This window comes from Coregonus clupeaformis, unplaced genomic scaffold (genome assembly GCF_020615455.1).
Source record: "Coregonus clupeaformis isolate EN_2021a unplaced genomic scaffold, ASM2061545v1 scaf0686, whole genome shotgun sequence".
NCBI classification, from domain to species: Eukaryota; Metazoa; Chordata; class Actinopteri; order Salmoniformes; family Salmonidae; genus Coregonus; species Coregonus clupeaformis.
Window position 1 is genome coordinate 85,001 of NW_025534141.1, and position 19,161 is coordinate 104,161.

General features: G+C 46.2%; 1 protein-coding gene across 1 annotated transcript in view; it reads left to right on the forward strand.

Moving 5' to 3' along the window:
• The window catches only part of LOC123485428 (DNA excision repair protein ERCC-5-like), a gene marked incomplete at its 3' end in the record, with an annotated part of 19,847 nt that extends 3,260 nt beyond the window's left edge, over window positions 1-16,587 (forward strand). The window contains exons 7-16 of the mRNA XM_045216330.1: window positions 6,313-6,520; window positions 6,670-6,975; window positions 7,418-7,756; window positions 7,901-8,583; window positions 8,794-8,913; window positions 11,767-11,980; window positions 12,402-12,546; window positions 13,388-13,585; window positions 14,465-14,549; window positions 16,138-16,587. Coding sequence (XP_045072265.1) covers window positions 6,313-6,520; window positions 6,670-6,975; window positions 7,418-7,756; window positions 7,901-8,583; window positions 8,794-8,913; window positions 11,767-11,980; window positions 12,402-12,546; window positions 13,388-13,585; window positions 14,465-14,549; window positions 16,138-16,587 — 2,748 coding nt within the window. The remainder of the gene's footprint in view (window positions 1-6,312; window positions 6,521-6,669; window positions 6,976-7,417; window positions 7,757-7,900; window positions 8,584-8,793; window positions 8,914-11,766; window positions 11,981-12,401; window positions 12,547-13,387; window positions 13,586-14,464; window positions 14,550-16,137) is intronic.
• Window positions 16,588-19,161: the final 2,574 nt, after the last annotated feature.

The following is a 19,161-nucleotide window of genomic DNA, read 5'->3' on the forward strand; positions in this document are numbered from 1 at the left end:
CGTTGTCTGGCTGTTTTGGCTCCTACTGCCGGAGCAGAGAGAACGTTGTCTGGCTGTTTTGGCTCCTACTGCCGGAGCAGAGAGAACGTTGTCTGGCTGTTTTGGCTCCTACTGCCGGAGCAGAGAGAACGTTGTCTGGCTGTTATGGCTGCTACTGGCGGAGCAGAGAGAACGTTGTCTGGCTGTTTTGGCTCCTACTGCCGGAGCAGAGAGAACGTTGTCTGGCTGTTATGGCTCCTACTGCCGGAGCAGAGAGAAATTGTTGTCTGGCTGTTTTGGCTCCTACTGCCGGAGCAGAGAGAACGTTGTCTGGCTGTTTTGGCTCCTACTGCCGGAGCAGAGAGAACGTTGTCTGGCTGTTTTGGCTCCTACTGCCGGAGCAGAGAGAACGTTGTCTGGCTGTTTTGGCTCCTACTGCCGGAGCAGAGAGAACGTTGTCTGGCTGTTTTGGCTCCTACTGGCAGAGCAGAGAGAACGTTGTCTGGCTGTTTTGGCTCCTACTGGCAGAGCAGAGAGAACGTTGTCTGGCTGTTATGTCTCCTACTGGCGGAGCAGAGAGAACGTTGTCTGGCTGTTTTGGCTCCTACTGGCAGAGCAGAGAGAACGTTGTCTGGCTGTTTTGGCTCCTACTGCCGGAGCAGAGAGAACGTTGTCTGGCTGTTTTGGCTCCTACTGCCGGAGCAGAGAGAACGTTGTCTGGCTGTTTTGGCTCCTACTGGCAGAGCAGAGAGAACGTTGTCTGGCTGTTTTGGCTCCTACTGGCAGAGCAGAGAGAACGTTGTCTGGCTGTTATGTCTCCTACTGGCGGAGCAGAGAGAACGTTGTCTGGCTGTTTTGGCTCCTACTGGCGGAGCAGAGAGAACGTTGTCTGGCTGTTTTGGGCTCCTACTGCCGGAGCAGAGAGAACGTTGTCTGGCTGTTTTGGCTCCTACTGCCGGAGCAGAGAGAACGTTGTCTGGCTGTTTTGGCTCCTACTGGCAGAGCAGAGAGAACGTTGTCTGGCTGTTATGGCTCCTACTGGCAGAGCAGAGAGAACGTTGTCTGGCTGTTTTGGCTCCTACTGGCAGAGCAGAGAGAACGTTGTCTGGCTGTTTTGGCTCCTACTGCCGGAGCAGAGAGAACGTTGTCTGGCTGTTTTGGCTCCTACTGGCAGAGCAGAGAGAACGTTGTCTGGCTGTTATGGCTCCTACTGCCGGAGCAGAGAGAACGTTGTCTGGCTGTTTTGGCTCCTACTGCCGGAGCAGAGAGAACGTTGTCTGGCTGTTTTGGCTCCTACTGGCAGAGCAGAGAGAACGTTGTCTGGCTGTTATGGCTGCTACTGGCAGAGCAGAGATGAGAGGATGACTTTTAATTAAGGAATGAAAAATCATCAAATAAAACCTAAGCAATATACACAACTGAACATTATTTAGTAATGTTGTTCTATTGATGTATTATTTAGTAATGTTGTTCTATTGATGTATTATTTAGTAATGTTGTTCTATTGATGTATTATTTAGTAATGTTGTTCTATTGATGTATTATTTAGTAATGTTCTATTGATGTATTATTTAGTAATGTTGTTCTATTGATGTATTATTTAGTAATGTTGTTCTATTGATGTATTATTTAGTAATGTTGTTCTATTGATGTATTATTTAGTAATGTTGTTCTATTGATGTATTATTTAGTAATGTTGTTCTATTGATGTATTATTTAGTAATGTCGTTCTATTGATGTATTATTTAGTAATGTTGTTCTATTGATGTATTGATGTATTATTTAGTAATGTTGTTCTATTGATGTATTGTATTATTTAGTAATGTTGTTCTATTGATGTATTATTTAGTAATGTTGTTCTATTGATGTATTATTTAGTAATGTTGTTCTATTGATGTATTATTTAGTCATGTTGTTCTATTGATGTATTATTTAGTAATGTTGTTCTATTGATGTATTGTATTATTTAGTAATGTTGTTCTATTGATGTATTATTTAGTAATGTCGTTCTATTGATGTATTATTTAGTAATGTTGTTCTATTGATGTATTATTTAGTAATGTCGTTCTATTGATGTATTATTTAGTAATGTTGTTCTATTGATGTATTATTTAGTAATGTTGTTCTATTGATGTATTGTATTATTTAGTAATGTTGTTCTATTGATGTGTTATTTAGTAATGTTGTTCTATTGATGTATTATTTAGTAATGTTGTTCTATTGATGTATTATTTAGTAATGTTGTTCTATTGATGTATTATTTAGTAATGTTGTTCTATTGATGTATTATTTAGTCATGTTGTTCTATTGATGTATTATTTAGTAATGTTGTTCTATTGATGTATTGTATTATTTAGTAATGTTGTTCTATTGATGTATTATTTAGTAATGTCGTTCTATTTATGTATTATTTAGTAATGTTGTTCTATTGATGTATTATTTAGTAATGTCGTTCTATTGATGTATTATTTAGTAATGTTGTTCTATTGATGTATTATTTAGTAATGTTGTTCTATTGATGTATTGTATTATTTAGTAATGTTGTTCTATTGATGTGTTATTTAGTAATGTTGTTCTATTGATGTATTATTTAGTAATGTTGTTCTATTGATGTATTGTATTATTTAGTAATGTTGTTCTATTGATGTATTATTTAGTAATGTTGTTCTATTGATGTATTGTATTATTTAGTAATGTTGTTCTATTGATGTATTATTTAGTAATGTTGTTCTATTTATGTATTATTTAGTAATGTTGTTCTATTGATGTATTATTTAGTAATGTCGTTCTATTGATGTATTATTTAGTAATGTTGTTCTATTGATGTATTATTTAGTAATGTTGTTCTATTGATGTATTGTATTATTTAGTAATGTTGTTCTATTGATGTGTTATTTAGTAATGTTGTTCTATTGATGTATTATTTAGTAATGTCGTTCTATTGATGTATTATTTAGTAATGTTGTTCTATTGATGTATTATTTAGTAATGTTGTTCTATTGATGTATTGTATTATTTAGTAATGTTGTTCTATTGATGTATTATTTAGTAATGTTGTTCTATTGATGTATTATTTAGTAATGTTGTTCTATTGATGTATTATTTAGTAATGTTGTTCTATTGATGTATTATTTAGTAATGTTGTTCTATTGATGTATTATTTAGTAATGTTGTTCTATTGATGTATTATTTAGTAATGTTGTTCTATTGATGTATTGTATTATTTAGTAATGTTGTTCTATTGATGTATTGTATTTTTTAGTAATGTTGTTCTATTGATGTATTATTTAGTAATGTTGTTCTATTGATGTATTATTTAGTAATGTCGTTCTATGGATGTATTATTTAGTAATGTTGTTCTATTGATGTATTATTTAGTAATGTTGTTCTATTGATGTATTATTTAGTAATGTCGTTCTATTGATGTATTATTTAGTAATGTCGTTCTATTGATGTATTATTTAGTAATGTCGTTCTATTGATGTATTGTATTATTTAGTAATGTTGTTCTATTGATGTATTGTATTATTTAGTAATGTTGTTCTATTGATGTATTATTTAGTAATGTTGTTCTATTGATGTATTATTTAGTAATGTTGTTCTATTGATGTATTGTATTATTTAGTAATGTTGTTCTATTGATGTATTGTATTATTTAGTAATGTTGTTCTATTGATGTATTATTTAGTAATGTCGTTCTATTGATGTATTGTATTATTTAGTAATGTTGTTCTATTGATGTATTATTTAGTAATGTTGTTCTATTGATGTATTATTTAGTAATGTCGTTCTATTGATGTATTATTTAGTAATGTCGTTCTATTGATGTATTATTTAGTAATGTTGTTCTATTGATGTATTATTTAGTAATGTTGTTCTATTGATGTATTATTTAGTAATGTTGTTCTATTGATGTATTATTTAGTAATGTTGTTCTATTGATGTATTATTTAGTAATGTTGTTCTATTGATGTATTATTTAGTAATGTTGTTCTATTGATGTATTGTATTATTTAGTAATGTTGTTCTATTAATGTATTATTTAGTAATGTTGTTCTATTGATGTATTGTATTATTTAGTAATGTTGTTCTATTGATGTATTATTTAGTAATGTTGTTCTATTGATGTATTATTTAGTAATGTTGTTCTATTGATGTATTATTTAGTAATGTTGTTCTATTGATGTATTATTTAGTAATGTTGTTCTATTGATGTATTATTTAGTAATGTTGTTATATTGATGTATTATTTAGTAATGTTGTTCTATTGATGTATTATTTAGTAATGTTGTTCTATTGATGTATTATTTAGTAATGTTGTTCTATTGATGTATTATTTAGTAATGTTGTTCTATTGATGTATTATTTAGTAATGTTGTTCTATTGATGTATTATTTAGTAATGTTGTTCTATTGATGTATTATTTAGTAATGTTGTTCTATTGATGTATTATTTAGTAATGTTGTTCTATTGATGTGTTATTTAGTAATGTTGTTCTATTGATGTATTGTATTATTTAGTAATGTTGTTCTATTGATGTATTATTTAGTAATGTTGTTCTATTGATGTATTATTTAGTAATGTTGTTATATTGATGTATTATTTAGTAATGTTGTTCTATTGATGTATTATTTAGTAATGTTGTTCTATTGATGTATTATTTAGTAATGTTGTTCTATTGATGTGTTATTTAGTAATGTTGTTCTATTGATGTATTGTATTATTTAGTAATGTCGTTCTATTGATGTATTGTATTTAGTAATGTTGTTCTATTGATGTATTATTTAGTAATGTTGTTCTATTGATGTATTATTTAGTAATGTTGTTCTATTTATGTATTATTTAGTAATGTTGTTCTATTAATGTATTATTTAGTAATGTTGTTCTATTAATGTATTATTTAGTAATGTTGTTCTATTGATGTATTATTTAGTAATGTTCTATTGATGTATTATTTAGTAATGTTGTTCTATTGATGTATTATTTAGTAATGTTGTTCTATTGATGTATTATTTAGTAATGTTGTTCTATTGATGTATTATTTAGTAATGTCGTTCGATGTATTATTTTGTAATGTCGTTCTATTGATGTATTGTATTATTTAGTAATGTCGTTCTATTTATGTATTATTTAGTAATGTCGTTCTATTGATTTATTGTATTATTTAGTAATGTTGTTCTATTGATGTATTATTTAGTAATGTTGTTCTATTGATGTATTATTTAGTAATGTTGTTCTATTGATGTATTATTTAGTAATGTTGTTCTATTGATGTATTATTTAGTAATGTTGTTCTATTGATGTATTATTTAGTAATGTTGTTCTATTGATGTAATATTTAGTAATGTCGTTCTATTGATGTATTATTTAGTAATGTTGTTCTATTGATGTATTGTATTATTTAGTAATGTTGTTCTATTGATGTATTATTTAGTAATGTTGTTCTATTGATGTATTATTTAGTAATGTTGTTCTATTGATGTATTATTTAGTAATGTTGTTCTATTGATGTATTATTTAGTAATGTTGCTCTATTGATGTATTGTATTATTTAGTAATGTTGTTCTATTGATGTATTATTTAGTAATGTTGTTCTATTGATGTATTATTTAGTAATGTTCTATTGATGTATTATTTAGTAATGTTGCTCTATTGATGTATTGTATTATTTAGTAATGTTGTTCTATTGATGTGTTATTTAGTAATGTTCTATTGATGTATTATTTAGTAATGTTCTATTGATGTATTATTTAGTAATGTTGTTCTATTGATGTATTATTTAGTAATGTTGTTCTATTGATGTATTATTTAGTAATGTTGTTCTATTGATGTATTATTTAGTAATGTTGTTCTATTGATGTATTATTTAGTAATGTTGTTCTATTGATGTATTATTTAGTAATGTTGTTCTGTTGATGTATTATTTAGTAATGTTGTTCTATTAATGTATTATTTAGTAATGTCGTTCTATTGATGTATTATTTAGTCATGTTGTTCTATTGATGTATTATTTAGTAATGTTGTTCTATTAATGTCTACCCAATGTGGACCTGACAGAGACAGTGGAATATTTTGGCAATTGAATGCTAACTATTTTAAATGTCATTATTTCATAATGCATTTCAAGTTGAAAAAAATATTATTTTTTTAAATAATGGAACCGAAACCGTACCGACCTCAAAAAGCACTAATCGCTCAGCATTAGTACACACACACACACACACACCACCTGAGGTAACACACACACACACTCTCCGTCACAGACGCACACACGCATACACGCACAAACACACACACTCGCACCCTAACCCAGTCCCCCCCCCTCTCTCCCAGCGGTCAGGTGACTTCTCCCAGTACCAGCTAGCAGGGCTGCTGCAGAGGAACGAGCTGAACGCGCGTCTGGTGGGCGTGGAGAGAGAGATGTCCAACCGCAGTGCAGGGAACGCCCCGGGGGTGGAGCTATACAACCAGGGGGAGGGACACAGCGTGGAGACACGACGCCTCCTCTCAGAAGACTCCACCCACTACATCCTCATCAAAGGTCAGAGGTCGAAGGGGGGGGGGGGTCAGCGATCAAATTGAGCGATTCGCCGCATTGACCTGTTCAAACTCATCCCCACAAACGTGCTGTGTGTGTGTGTGTGTGTGTGTGTGTGTGTGTGTGTGTGTGTGTGTGTGTGTACTCCTCAGGTCCAAAGAAGACAGACAACAGTGAGAGGGTTCCAGACATCCAGCCTGCGGCCTCTCCCTGGTTGGGTGGTCCGCTGTCAGGGAGGGTTAGGGCGGGGGGAGGGGAGAGACCTGAGCCCCTTTGGAGACCCATCTCAGAGGAGGAGAGCCTGGAGGAGGGACCCTCGTCATCGTCTAAACACCCCCAGGGCTCTAACCCGAGCCTGGGGGATGCAGCACCCCCTTCCCCCCGGACACTGAAGGCCATCCAGGCTGCAATGGATGCCAGCTTCTCAGACGAAGAGGAGGGTAGCTCCTGGGGTAGGGGTGGGAGTAGGGCTGGGGAGGAGGGAAGCTCCTGGGGTGGGAGTAGGGCTGGGGAGGAGGGTAGCTCCTGGGGTAGGGGTGGGAGTAGGGCTGGGGAGGAGGGTAGCTCCTGGGGTAGGGGTGGGAGTAGGGCTGGGGAGGAGGGTAGCTCCTGGGGTAGGGGTGGGAGTAGGGCTGGGGAGGAGGGTAGCTCCTGGGGTAGGGGTGGGAGTAGGGCTGGGGAGGAGGGTAGCTCCTGGGGTAGGGGTGGGAGTAGGGCTGGGGAGGAGGGTAGCTCCTGGGGTAGGGGGTGGGAGTAGGGCTGGGGAGGAGGGTAGCTCCTGGGGTAGGGGTGGGAGTAGGGCTGGGGAGGAGGGTAGCTCCTGGGGTAGGGGTGGGAGTAGGGCTGGGGAGGAGGGTAGCTCCTGGGGTAGGGGTGGGAGTAGGGCTGGGGAGGAGGGTAGCTCCTGGGGTAGGGGTGGGAGTAGGGCTGGGGAGGAGGGTAGTGGCAGTGTGTCCCCTCGTACCATCCTGGCCATTCAGCGAGCTATGGGAGAAGACTTGGATGTAGGCACGCCCCCAAACACCACCCTGATTGGCAATTCTCCCGTTAAGCCCCACCCTCCCAGTCCCCAGCGTCCTGCGAACCGATTGGTCGTCACCAGCAGCTCAGAGGAGGAGACTGAAGGGAAGGACACGCCTCTGAGGACAACTCTGACCAATGAGGACAGGCTTGGGGTGGAGAAGGGGGATGAGCAACAGTCGCCTCTCCCCCTAGCCTCCCATTCCTCCTGCAGACAGGGTGCTCCTCAACAGGGAGGAGGAGGATGAAACCCTCACCAGGAGGACCAGGGAGGAGGTGGAGGAGATTCTGAGGAGTAACAGAGAGGAGTTAAGGCAAGCCATCAACAGCAGGAACAGGGCTTTCCACTCTGCAGTAGGTCAGGAGGACAGTTTGGGTCAGGCTCTCAGTGTTATCCCCCATCAGGCCCAGGTCTAAACAGAGAGAAGGAGAGGGAGAGGAGTAGCCTGGTGACTGGGCCTTTACCTCCATCACAGCAGGAGAGGGAGAGGAGTAGCCTGGAGACTGGGCCTTTACCTCCATCACAGCAGGAGAGGGAGAGGAGTAGCCTGGAGACTGGGCCTTTACCTCCATCACAGCAGGAGAGGGGGAGGAGTAGCCTGGAGACTGGGCCTTTACCTCAATCACAGCAGGAGAGGGAGAGGAGTAGCCTGGTGACTGGGCCTTTACCTCCATCACAGCAGGAGAGGAATGGACACGACACCAACACCAGGGAGGAGAGAAATGGAGAGATTGTGAAGATGGAGGACAGTGAGGAGGAGAGCGATTCAGAGAGCTTCGTTGACGTGTCCGAGGGGGAGGAGCTAAAGGAGGAGGAGACGGACGATTCACTGATAGAGGTGGGGGGCGGTGCTCCACCTAAGGCACAGGAAGACGTGACCAAGAAGGAGGAAGAGGAAGAAGAGGAGGAAGCTTTAAGTAGCAGAGCTGTCCCTTTGGAAGAGAGGGATGATGATGATGAGGAGGAGGAGGAAGCTCTCCAGCGTCCCACAGAGCCCAGCCCAGCTTCTGTTCCTGTACCCAACGAGTGGGAAGACATCAACGTGGTAAGATAAGTACTGCTTAAATTTAGCGGTGAAAAAATGTATATTTCTCTGTGTGTGTGTGTGTGGTTGAGATGTGTTGTTGCAGCATTTGTCCTGTAGGAGGAGCTGTTTGTACAGTAGCACATGTTGTTTGTTCTACAAAAGAGGGGGAGCTCTTACTGTGCAACAGCAGTAGAACTGGGTCGATGCAGTACCTCTGTTGTCCATCAGGATGAGCTGGTGGCGCTAGAGAGCCGTCTAGGAGAGCAGCAGTCCAGTCTGAGAGAACAGAAGCAGCAGCAGGAACGTGTGGCCGCCACGGTTACCGGACAGATGTGTCTGGAGAGCCAGGTAGGAGAAGCACTAAAACACACACACACATTTAGTCAGTATGATAAAGGTGGTGTCAGTGTATTCTGTTTTACCATCTAAACACACACACACATTTAGTCAGTATGATAAAGGTGGTGTCAGTGTATTCTGTTTTACCATCTAAACACACACACACATTTAGTCAGTATGATAAAGGTGGTATCAGTGTATTCTGTCTGTTTTCTGCTGCTCCAACAGTGTTCATAGTGGGTGGGTGTGATTGTGTGTCATTTAGCAGACGCTCTTATCCAGAGCGATTTACAGTTAGTGAGTGCATACATTTTTCATACTGGCCCCCCGTGGGAATCGAACCCACAACCCTGGCGTTGCAAGCGCCATGCTCTACCAACTGAGCTACAAGGAGACTTACAATTGAACGTTGAATCAACATCTTTTTTTTTTCATGTGGATGTTCAAGCAGCAGTGTGTGTCTGTCTGTGTGTATGTTTTAATCACTATCTGATGGATGTGGCTGCCTCTGCCCCAGCCCCCTCCTCTGCCCCAGCCCCCTCCTCTGCCCCAGCCCCCTGCCTCTGCCCCAGCCCCCTCCTCTGCCCCAGCCCCCTGCCTCTGCCCCAGCCCCCTCCTCTGCCCCAGCCCCCTCCTCTGCCCCAGCCCCTCCTCTGCCCCCAGCCCCCCTCCTCTGCCCCAGCCCCCCTCCTCTGCCCCAGCCCCCCTCCTCTGCCCCAGACCCTGCCTCTGCCCCAGCCCCCTGCCTCTGCCCCAGCCCCCTGCCTCTGCCCCAGACCCCTCCTCTGCCCCAGCCCCCTCCTCTGCCCCAGCCCCTCCTCTGCCCCAGCCCCCTCCTCTGCCCCAGCCCCCTCCTCTGCCCCAGACCCCTCCTCTGCCCCAGCCCCCTGCTCTGCCCCAGACCCTGCCTCTGCCCCAGCCCCTCCTCTGCCCCAGCCCCCTCCTCTGCCCCAGCCCCCTCCTCTGCCCCCAGACCCCTCCTCTGCCCCAGACCCCTCCTCTGCCCCAGACCCCTCCTCTGCCCCAGACCCTGCCTCTGCCCCTGACCCTGCCTCTGCCCCAGACCCTGCCTCTGCCCCAGCCCCCTCCCCTGCCCCAGACCCCTCCCCTGCCCCAGCCCCTGCCTCTGCCCCAGACCCTGCCTCTGCCCCAGACCCCCTCCTCTGCCCCTGCCCCCTCCTCTGCCCCAGACCCCTCCTCTGCCCCAGCCCCCTGCCTCTGCCCCAGCCCCTGCCTCTGCCCCAGACCCTGCCTCTGCCCCAGACCCTGCCTCTGCCCCAGCCCCCTGCCTCTGCCCCAGCCCCCTCCTCTGCCCCAGCCCCTGCCTCTGCCCCAGACCCCTCCTCTGCCCCAGACCCCTCCTCTGCCCCAGCCCCCTCCTCTGCCCCAGCCCCTCCTCTGCCCCAGCCCCTGCCTCTGCCCCAGCCCCCTCCTCTGCCCCAGCCCCCTCCTCTGCCCCAGCCCCCGCCTCTGCCCCAGCCCCCTCCTCTGCCCCAGCCCCCCTCCTCTGCCCCAGCCCCCTCCTCTGCCCCAGCCCCCCTGCCTCTGCCCCAGCCCCTGCCTCTGCCCCAGCCCCTCCTCTGCCCCAGCCCCCTCCTCTGCCTCCTAGTGTCCTCCTCCCTCATGTTGACAGCCAGAGAGACATTCTGTTTTAGTGTCCTCCTCCCTCATGTTGACAGCCAGAGAGACATTCTGTTTTAGTGTCCTCGTCCCTCATGTTGACAGCCAGAGAGACATTCTGTTTTAGTGTCCTCCTCCCTCATGTTGACAGCCAGAGAGACATTCTGTTTTAGTGTCCTCCTCCCTCATGTTGACAGCCAGAGAGACATTCTGTTTTAGTGTCCTCCTCCCTCATGTTGACAGCCAGAGAGACATTCTGTTTTAGTGTCCTCCTCCCTCAGGTTGACAGCCAGAGAGACATTCTGTTTTAGTGTCCTCCTCCCTCATGTTGACAGCCAGAGAGACATTCTGTTTTAGTGTCCTCCTCCCTCATGTTGACAGCCAGAGAGACATTCTGTTTTAGTGTCCTCCTCCCTCATGTTGACAGCCAGAGAGACATTCTGTTTTAGTGTCCTCCTCCCTCATGTTGACAGCCAGAGAGACATTCTGTTTTAGTGTCCTCCTCCCTCATGTTGACAGCCAGAGAGACATTCTGTTTTAGTGTCCTCCTCCCTCAGGTTGACAGCCAGAGAGACATTCTTTGTAACACTATGCACCTACACTGTCTAGTCATTTAATTGGTCCCATTATGTGCATTATAATAATCCCCTCTGCATCTATGGGTCGCAGGGATTTTTCTGACATTTATTCGGAAATTGTTTAATACTTGTTTCTGATTGGCTTGAAGGGCATTCTGGAGCGTGCATTATTTCCATATAACGCACTGTATATTTGCACGGTAGAATTCAATGGCTATAGTTCATTCTTACATGTTCTATGTTTTGAGCTGCTTTTGAAGGCAAAAAGACAAATTTGAAAGCATTGTTGAATTCGACGTTCATAATGTCAAGCTAGGACTGATTGTTTGGTTAGCCGAACTAGCAAGTCTGTCTGTTTGTTTGGTTACCACGGAAGCTACTGTAGCTATCTAGTCGACGTGCTAGCTACGTCAGTGGATGTTGTAACACATTTTTAACGGCAAATGTGTTAAATGATAGCCATGGTATGAACGGGATTATCAACTCCGGGCTCTATACGTTCTCTGGAAATAATAATGCAACTCCGTGGAAGGTCATTTCCACACTGCTAGCGCGTCGTGGAACACCTTTCACGTGGTTCATTATCTTCCGTAGAAAGCAAAAGCCCCTCCGTTGATTATCCCTTACGGGGGTGTAATGTCTCTGTGTGTGTCTCGTCCACCAGGAGCTGCTGAGGTTGTTCGGCGTGCCCTTCCTGGTGGCTCCCAGTGAGGCGGAGGCCCAGTGTGCTGCCCTGGACCGGACCGACCAGACCCACGGAACAATCACTGATGACAGCGACGTATGGCTGTTCGGAGGACGACACGTCTACAAGAACTTCTTCAGCCAGAACACATATGTAGAACACTACCAGTACATAGACCTACAGAACCAACTGGGTACGTAGAACACTACCAGTACATAGACCTACAGAACCATCTGGGTACGTAGAACACTACCAGTACATAGACCTACAGAACCAACTGGGTACGTAGAACACTACCAGTACATAGACCTACAGAACCATCTGGTTAGAACACTACCAGTACATAGACCTACAGAACCAACTGGTTAGAACACTACCAGTACATAGACCTACAGAACCATCTGGTTAGAACACTACCAGTACATAGACCTACAGAACCATCTGGTTAGAACACTACCAGTACATAGACCTACAGAACCAACTGGTTAGAACACTACCAGTACATAGACCTACAGAACCATCTGGTTAGAACACTACCAGTACATAGACCTACAGAACCATCTGGTTAGAACACTACCAGTACATAGACCTACAGAACCCTCCCCCTCCCCTAGGTGTGGACCGTACCAAGCTGATTAACCTGGCCTACCTGCTGGGTAGTGACTACACGGAGGGGATCCCGGGGGTGGGATACGTGACGGGCATGGAGATACTCAACGAGTTCCCTGGACCTGGCATGGAACCAGTCAGCATGTTCAGGTAGATTGGTGTGTGTGGTGAAGTAATGATCAGTTCCCTGGACCTGGCATGGAACCAGTCAGCATGTTCAGGTCAGAACCTGGCATGGAACCAGTCACCATGTTCAGGTCAGTAACGGGGGGTGGGTAGTTGGTGTCTAGTGGTCTGGGTGGTGGTTGGTGTCTAGTGGTCTGTGTGGGTGGTGGTTGGTGTCTAGTGGTCTGGGTGGGTGGTGGTTGGTGTCTAGTGGTCTGGGTGTGTGGTGGTTGGTGTCCAGTGGTTGGTGTCTAGTGGTCTGGGTGGGTGGTGGTTGGTGTATAGTGGTTGGTGTCTAGTGGTCTGGGTGGGTGGTGGTTGGTGTCAATTGGTCTGGGTGGGTGGTGGTTGGTGTCTAGTGGTTGGTGTCTAGTGGTTGGTGTCTAGTGGTCTGGGTGGGTGGTGGTTGGTGTCTAGTGGTCTGGGTGGGTGGTGGTTGGTGTCTATTGGTCTGGGTGGGTGGTGGTTGGTGTCTAGTGGTTGGTGTCTAGTGGTCTGGGTGGGTGGTGGTTGGTGTCTAGTGGTCTGGGTGGGTGGTGGTTGGTGTCTATTGGTCTGGGTGGGTGGTGGTTGGTGTCTAGTGGTCTGGGTGGGTGGTGGTTGGTGTCTAGTGGTTGGTGTCTAGTGGTCTGGGTGGGTGCAGGGTATTGTGTGTATCTTGTGTGGTGATGAATAAGGAATGAGTGGTCCTGTGTGGCTGTTGGCCAGAGTGTGGCTTTAGCTATGCGAAGGTTGTGGGTTCAATTCCCTCAGGGATCACAGAAACAGCACACACCTGTTTTGCTTTTCGCACTCTGTCTGTGCTTCGTCTCCGTTTCCCTTCCAGCGAGTGGTGGTCCTTGGCCCAGCAGCAACGTCTGACCTCTGACCCCCGTGACTCCAAGGTCAAGAGGAAGCTGAGAGGGCTCCAGCTGCAGCCAGGCTTCCCCAACCCTGCCGTGGCAACTGCCTACCTGCAGCCCAGTGTCGACCTATCAGAAGGCTCCTTTAGCTGGGGCCGCCCACACCTCGACCTCATCAAGGAATATCCTCTAGGAGAGTGTGTGTCCTGTGTGTGTATGGGGAGATGTTCTCTGTCCTGTGTGTGTATGGGGAGATGTTCTCTGTCCTGTGTGTGTATGGGGAGATGTTCTGTGTCCTGTGTGTGTGTGTGTGTGGGGAGATGTTCTGTGTCCTGTGTGTGTGTGTGTGTATGGGGAGATGTTCTGTGTCCTGTGTGTGTGTGTGTGTATGGGGAGATGTTCTGTGTCCTGTGTGTGTATGGGGAGATGTTCTGTGTCCTGTGTGTGTATGGGGAGATGTTCTGTGTCCTGTGTGTGTGTGTGTGGGGAGATGTTCTGTGTCCTGTGTGTGTGTGTGGGAGATGTTCTGTGTCCTGTGTGTGTGTGTGTGTGGGAGATGTTCTGTGTCCTGTGTGTGTGTGTGTGTGGGAGATGTTCTGTGTCCTGTGTGTGTGTGTATGTATGGGGAGATGTTCTGTGTCCTGTGTGTGTATGGGGGAGATGTTCTGTGTCCTGTGTGTGTGTATGGGGGAGATGTTCTGTGTCCTGTGTGTGTGTGTATGTATGGGGAGATGTTCTGTGTCCTGTGTGTGTGTGTATGTATGGGGAGATGTTCTGTGTCCTGTGTGTGTGTGTATGTATGGGGAGATGTTCTGTGTCCTGTGTGTGTGTGTATGTATGGGGAGATGTTCTGTGTCCTGTGTGTGTGTGTGTGGGAGATGTTCTGTGTCCTGTGTGTGTATGGGGAGATGTTCTGTGTCCTGTGTGTGTGTGTGGGAGATGTTCTGTGTCCTGTGTGTGTGTGTGTGGGAGATGTTCTGTGTCCTGTGTGTATGGGGAGATGTTCTGTGTCCTGTGTGTGAGTGTGTACCACTACCAGCTGTCCTTAACCCTAAGCCTACGTTCTGTCAGAGTCGTTTTGGTTGGAACAGCAGGAAGACAGAAGAGACTCTACAGCCTGTTATCACACAGCTCAACACACAACAGGTATTAGTCTGGATCAATGGTTGGTAATGATTATTGAAAGTAGAGATTGAGAATGAGTTGGGTATAATAGTGAATGTAATGTGAATGCACAGTGCATTCGGAAAGTATTCAGACCCCTTCCCTTATTCCACATTCTGTTGCGTTACAGCCTTGTTCTAAAATTAAATTATATTTTTCCTCCTCAATCTACACACAATACCCCATAATGACCCAATACCCCATAATGACAAAGTGAAAACAGGTTGTTTTTTTTGTGTGCAAATGTATTATACCTTATTTATTGACATAAGTATTCAGACCCTTTGCTATGAGACTCGAAATTGAGCTCAGGTGCATCCTGTTTCCATTGATCATCCTTGAGATGTTTCTACAACTTTTGATTGGACATGATTTGGAAAGGCACACACACCTGTCTATATAAGGTCCCAAAGTTGACAGTGCATGTCAGAGCAAAAACCAAGCCATGAGGTCGAAGGAATTGTGTCGAGGCACAGATCTGGGGAAGGGTACCAAAAAATATCTGCAGCACTGAAGGTCCCCAAGAACCCAGTGGCCTCCATCATTCTTAAATGGAAGAAGTTTGGAACCACCAAGACTCTTCTTAGAGCTGGCCGCCCGGCCAAACTGAGCAATCGGGGGAGAGGGGCCTTGGTCAGGGAGGTGACCAAGAACCCAATGGTCACTCTGACAGACCTCCAGAGTTCCTCTGTGGAGATGGGAGAACCTTTCAGAAGGACAACCATCTCTGCAGCACTCCACCAATCAGGCCTTTATGGTAGAGTAGCCAGACGGAAGCCACTCCTCAGTAAAAGGCACATGACAGCCCGCTTGGAGTTTGCCAAAAGGCACCTAAAGGACTCTCAGACCATGAGAAACAAGATTCTCTGGTCTGATGAAACCAAGATTGAACTCTTTGGCCTGAATGCCAAGTGTCACATCTTTTTTGGCCTTCTCAATATTCCTCTGATCCTGTATACCTCCATTCCTCTCCCTCCATCCTTGTCTCCCTCTCCCCTCCTCCCTCCCCTCCGTCCTTCTCTCCCCTCCTCCGCCCTTCTCTCCCCTCCTCCCTCCCCTCCGTCCTTCTCTCCCCTCCTCCCTCCCCTCCGTCCTTTTCTCCCCTCCTCCCTCCCCTCCCTCCCTCCCCTCCCTCCCCTCCATCCTTCTCTCCCCTCCATCCTTCTCTCCCCTCCTCCCTCCCCTCCGTCCTTTTCTCCCCTCCTCCCTCCCCTCCCTCCCCTCCATCCTTCTCTCCCCTCCATCCTTCTCTCCCCTCCTCCCTCCCCTCCGTCCTTCTCTCCCCTCCTCCCTCCCCTCCTCCCTCCCCTCCGTCCTTCTCTCCCCTCCTCCCCCCCCTCCCTCCCCTCCGTCCTTCTCTCCCCTCCCTCCCCTCCCTCCCCTCCGTCCTTCTCTCCCCTCCTCCCTCCCCTCCGTCCTTCTCTCCCCCCTCCTCCGTCCCCTCCATCCTTCTTAACCCTCCTCCCTCCCCTCCGTCCTTCTCTCCCCCCCTCCTCCGTCCCCGCCATCCTTCTCTCCCCCCTCCTCCCTCCCCTCCGTCCTTCTCTCCCCCCCTCCTCCCTCCCTGTAGACCCAGCTGCGTATCGACTCGTTCTTCCGTCTGGAGCAGCAGGAGAGACAGGCCATCAAGAGCCAGCGCCTCCGCCGGGCCGTCACCTGTATGAAGAGGAAGGAGAGGGAGGAGGAAGGAGAGGGGGTCTGCTCCCCGTCCAAGGCTAAGAGAGGGAAGGGGTCAGGGCCCAAGCAGAGGGAGGGAGGGGTGGAGGAGGGGACAGGGGGGTTCCTGGGGGCAGAGGTCAGTAAACCTGCTCCAGAGGATGTGGGAAGAGCCAGCCATGATATGGGAGGGGCCAGCCAGCAGAGGAAGGAAGTGCCTCCTCCTAATAAGGGTGTCCCTGAACCTAAACTCCTCCCGAGGAGGGCGGAGCAGAACGGCAGCGGCAGTTCCGGGGATGACAGTGATGGTGGCGGCGGGGTCACCATGGTAACGGCCCAGTCAGTGTTTGGGGTTCAACCAAGGGGAGGGAGGGGGGGAAAGAGAGGTGGGGGGAGAGGGAGAGGTGGGGGGAGAGGGAGAGGGAGAGGGAGGAAGACACTGTGAGAACTTTAAACTCTCAACCGTCTGTTGGTGATGATGTCATCAGAGGGACATATTGAGGCCAATATGAAACCATTGTGATACATTTCCTGAATGTTTTGAATGATGAGGGATAATGTTTGAATATGTCGATGTGAAAGACGGTGCTATGTAAACCCATGTCAGGCCTCCCCGGCTGTTTGCTGGTGTATTTTCTATGTTCGGGATGAATATTTGGAATAATAAAAATGTTTTTGTATTACAAAGTCAGTCTTGTTATTTGTTTACGCGGAGTTTCCCTGCTGGTGTTGACATGGAGCGGTAATGTGATGGCTGGACATCAGGGTTCCTCCACAGGAGCGGTAATGTGATGGCTGGACACCAGGGTTCCTCCACAGGAGCGGTAATGTGATAGCTGGACACCAGGGTTCCTCCACAGGAGCGGTAATGTGATGGCTGGACATCAGAGTTCCTCCACTGGAGCGGTAATGTGATGGCTGGACATCAGGGTTCCTCCACAGGAGCGGTAATGTGACAGCTGGACACCAGGGTTCCTCCACTGGAGCGGTAATGTGATGGCTGGACATCACGGTTCCTCCACAGGAGCGGTAATGTGATGGCTGGACATCAGGGTTCCTCCACAGGAGCGGTAATGTGATGGCTGGACATCAGGGTTCCTCCACTGGAGCGGTAATGTGATGGCTGGACATCACGGTTCCTCCACAGGAGCGGTAATGTGATGGCTGGACATCACGGTTCCTCCACAGGAGCGGTAATGTGATGGCTGGACATCAGGGTTCCTCCACAGGAGCGGTAATGTGATGGCTGGACATCAGGGTTCCTCCACAGGAGCGGTAATGTGATGGCTGGACATCAGGGTTCCTCCACAGGAGCGGTAATGTGATGGCTGGACATCAGGGTTCCTCCACAGCCTAACTAGTTTAGTCTCCTCAAAATGTTGATGTTTTAACGGCTAGAATTTAGCAGGTAGAATGCAGCAGGTAGGGCTTCCTCAGAGAGACAGCATCGTTCTTTAACAGCTAGAATGCAGCAGGTAGGGCTTCCTCAGAGAGACAGCATCGTTCTTTAACAGCTAGAATGCAGCAGGTAGGGCTTCCTCAGAGAGACAGCATCGTTCTTTAACAGCTAGAATGCAGCAGGTAGGGCTTCCTCAGAGAGACAGACAGCATCGTTCTTTAACAGCTAGAATGCAGCAGGTAGGGCTTCCTCAGAGAAGACAGCATCATTCTTTAACAGCTAGAATGCAGCAGGTAGGGCTTCCTAAGAGAGACAGCATCGTTCTTTAACAGCTAGAATGCAGCAGGTAGGGCTTCCTCAGAGAGACAGCATCATTCTTTAACAGATAGAATGCAGCAGGTAGAACTGCCTCAGAGAGACAGCATCGTTCTTTAACAGCTAGAATGCAGCAGGTAGGGCTTCCTCAGAGAGACAGCATCGTTCTTTAACAGCTAGAATGCAGCAGGTAGGGCTTCCTCAGAGAGACAGCATCGTTCTTTAACAGCTAGAATGCAGCAGGTAGGGCTTCCTCAGAGAGACAGCATCGTTCTTTAACAGCTAGAATGCAGCAGGTAGGGCTTCCTCAGAGAGACAGCATCGTTCTTTAACAGATAGAATGCAGCAGGTAGAATCTCCTCAGAGAGACAGCATCGTTCTTTAACAGCTAGAATGCAGCAGGTAGGGATTCCTCAGAGAGACAGCATCGTTCTTTAACAGCTAGAATGCAGCAGGTAGGGCTTCCTCAGAGAGACAGCATCGTTCTTTAACAGCTAGAATGCAGCAGGTAGGGATCCTCAGAGAGACAGCATCGTTCTTTAACAGCTAGAATGCAGCAGGTAGGGCTTCTTCAGAGAGACAGCATCGTTCTTTAACAGCTAGAATGCAGCAGGTAGGGCTTCCTCAGAGAGACAGCATCGTTCTTTAACAGATAGAATGCAGCAGGTAGAACTGCCTCAGAGAGACAGCATCGTTCTTTAACAGCTAGAATGCAGCAGGTAGGGATTCCTAAGAGAGACAGCATCGTTCTTTAACAGCTAGAATGCAGCAGGTAGGGCTTCCTAGAGAGACAGCATCGTTCTTTAACAGCTAGAATGCAGCAGGTAGGGCTTCCTCAGAGAGACAGCATCGTTCTTTAACAGCTAGAATTCAGCAGGTAGGGATTCCTCAGAGAGACAGCATCGTTCTTTAACAGCTAGAATGCAGCAGGTAGGGCTTCCTCAGAGAGACAGCATCGTTCTTTAACAGCTAGAATGCAGCAGGTAGGGCTTCCTCAGAGAGACAGCATCGTTCTTTAACAGCTAGAATGCAGCAGGTAGGGCTTCCTCAGAGAGACAGCATCGTTCTTTAACAGCTAGAATGCAGCAGGTAGGGCTTCCTCAGAGAGACAGCATCGTTCTTTAACAGCTAGAATGCAGCAGGTAGGGCTTCCTCAGAGAGACAGCATCGTTATTTAACAGCTAGAATGCAGCAGGTAGGGATTCCTCAGAGAGACAGCATCGT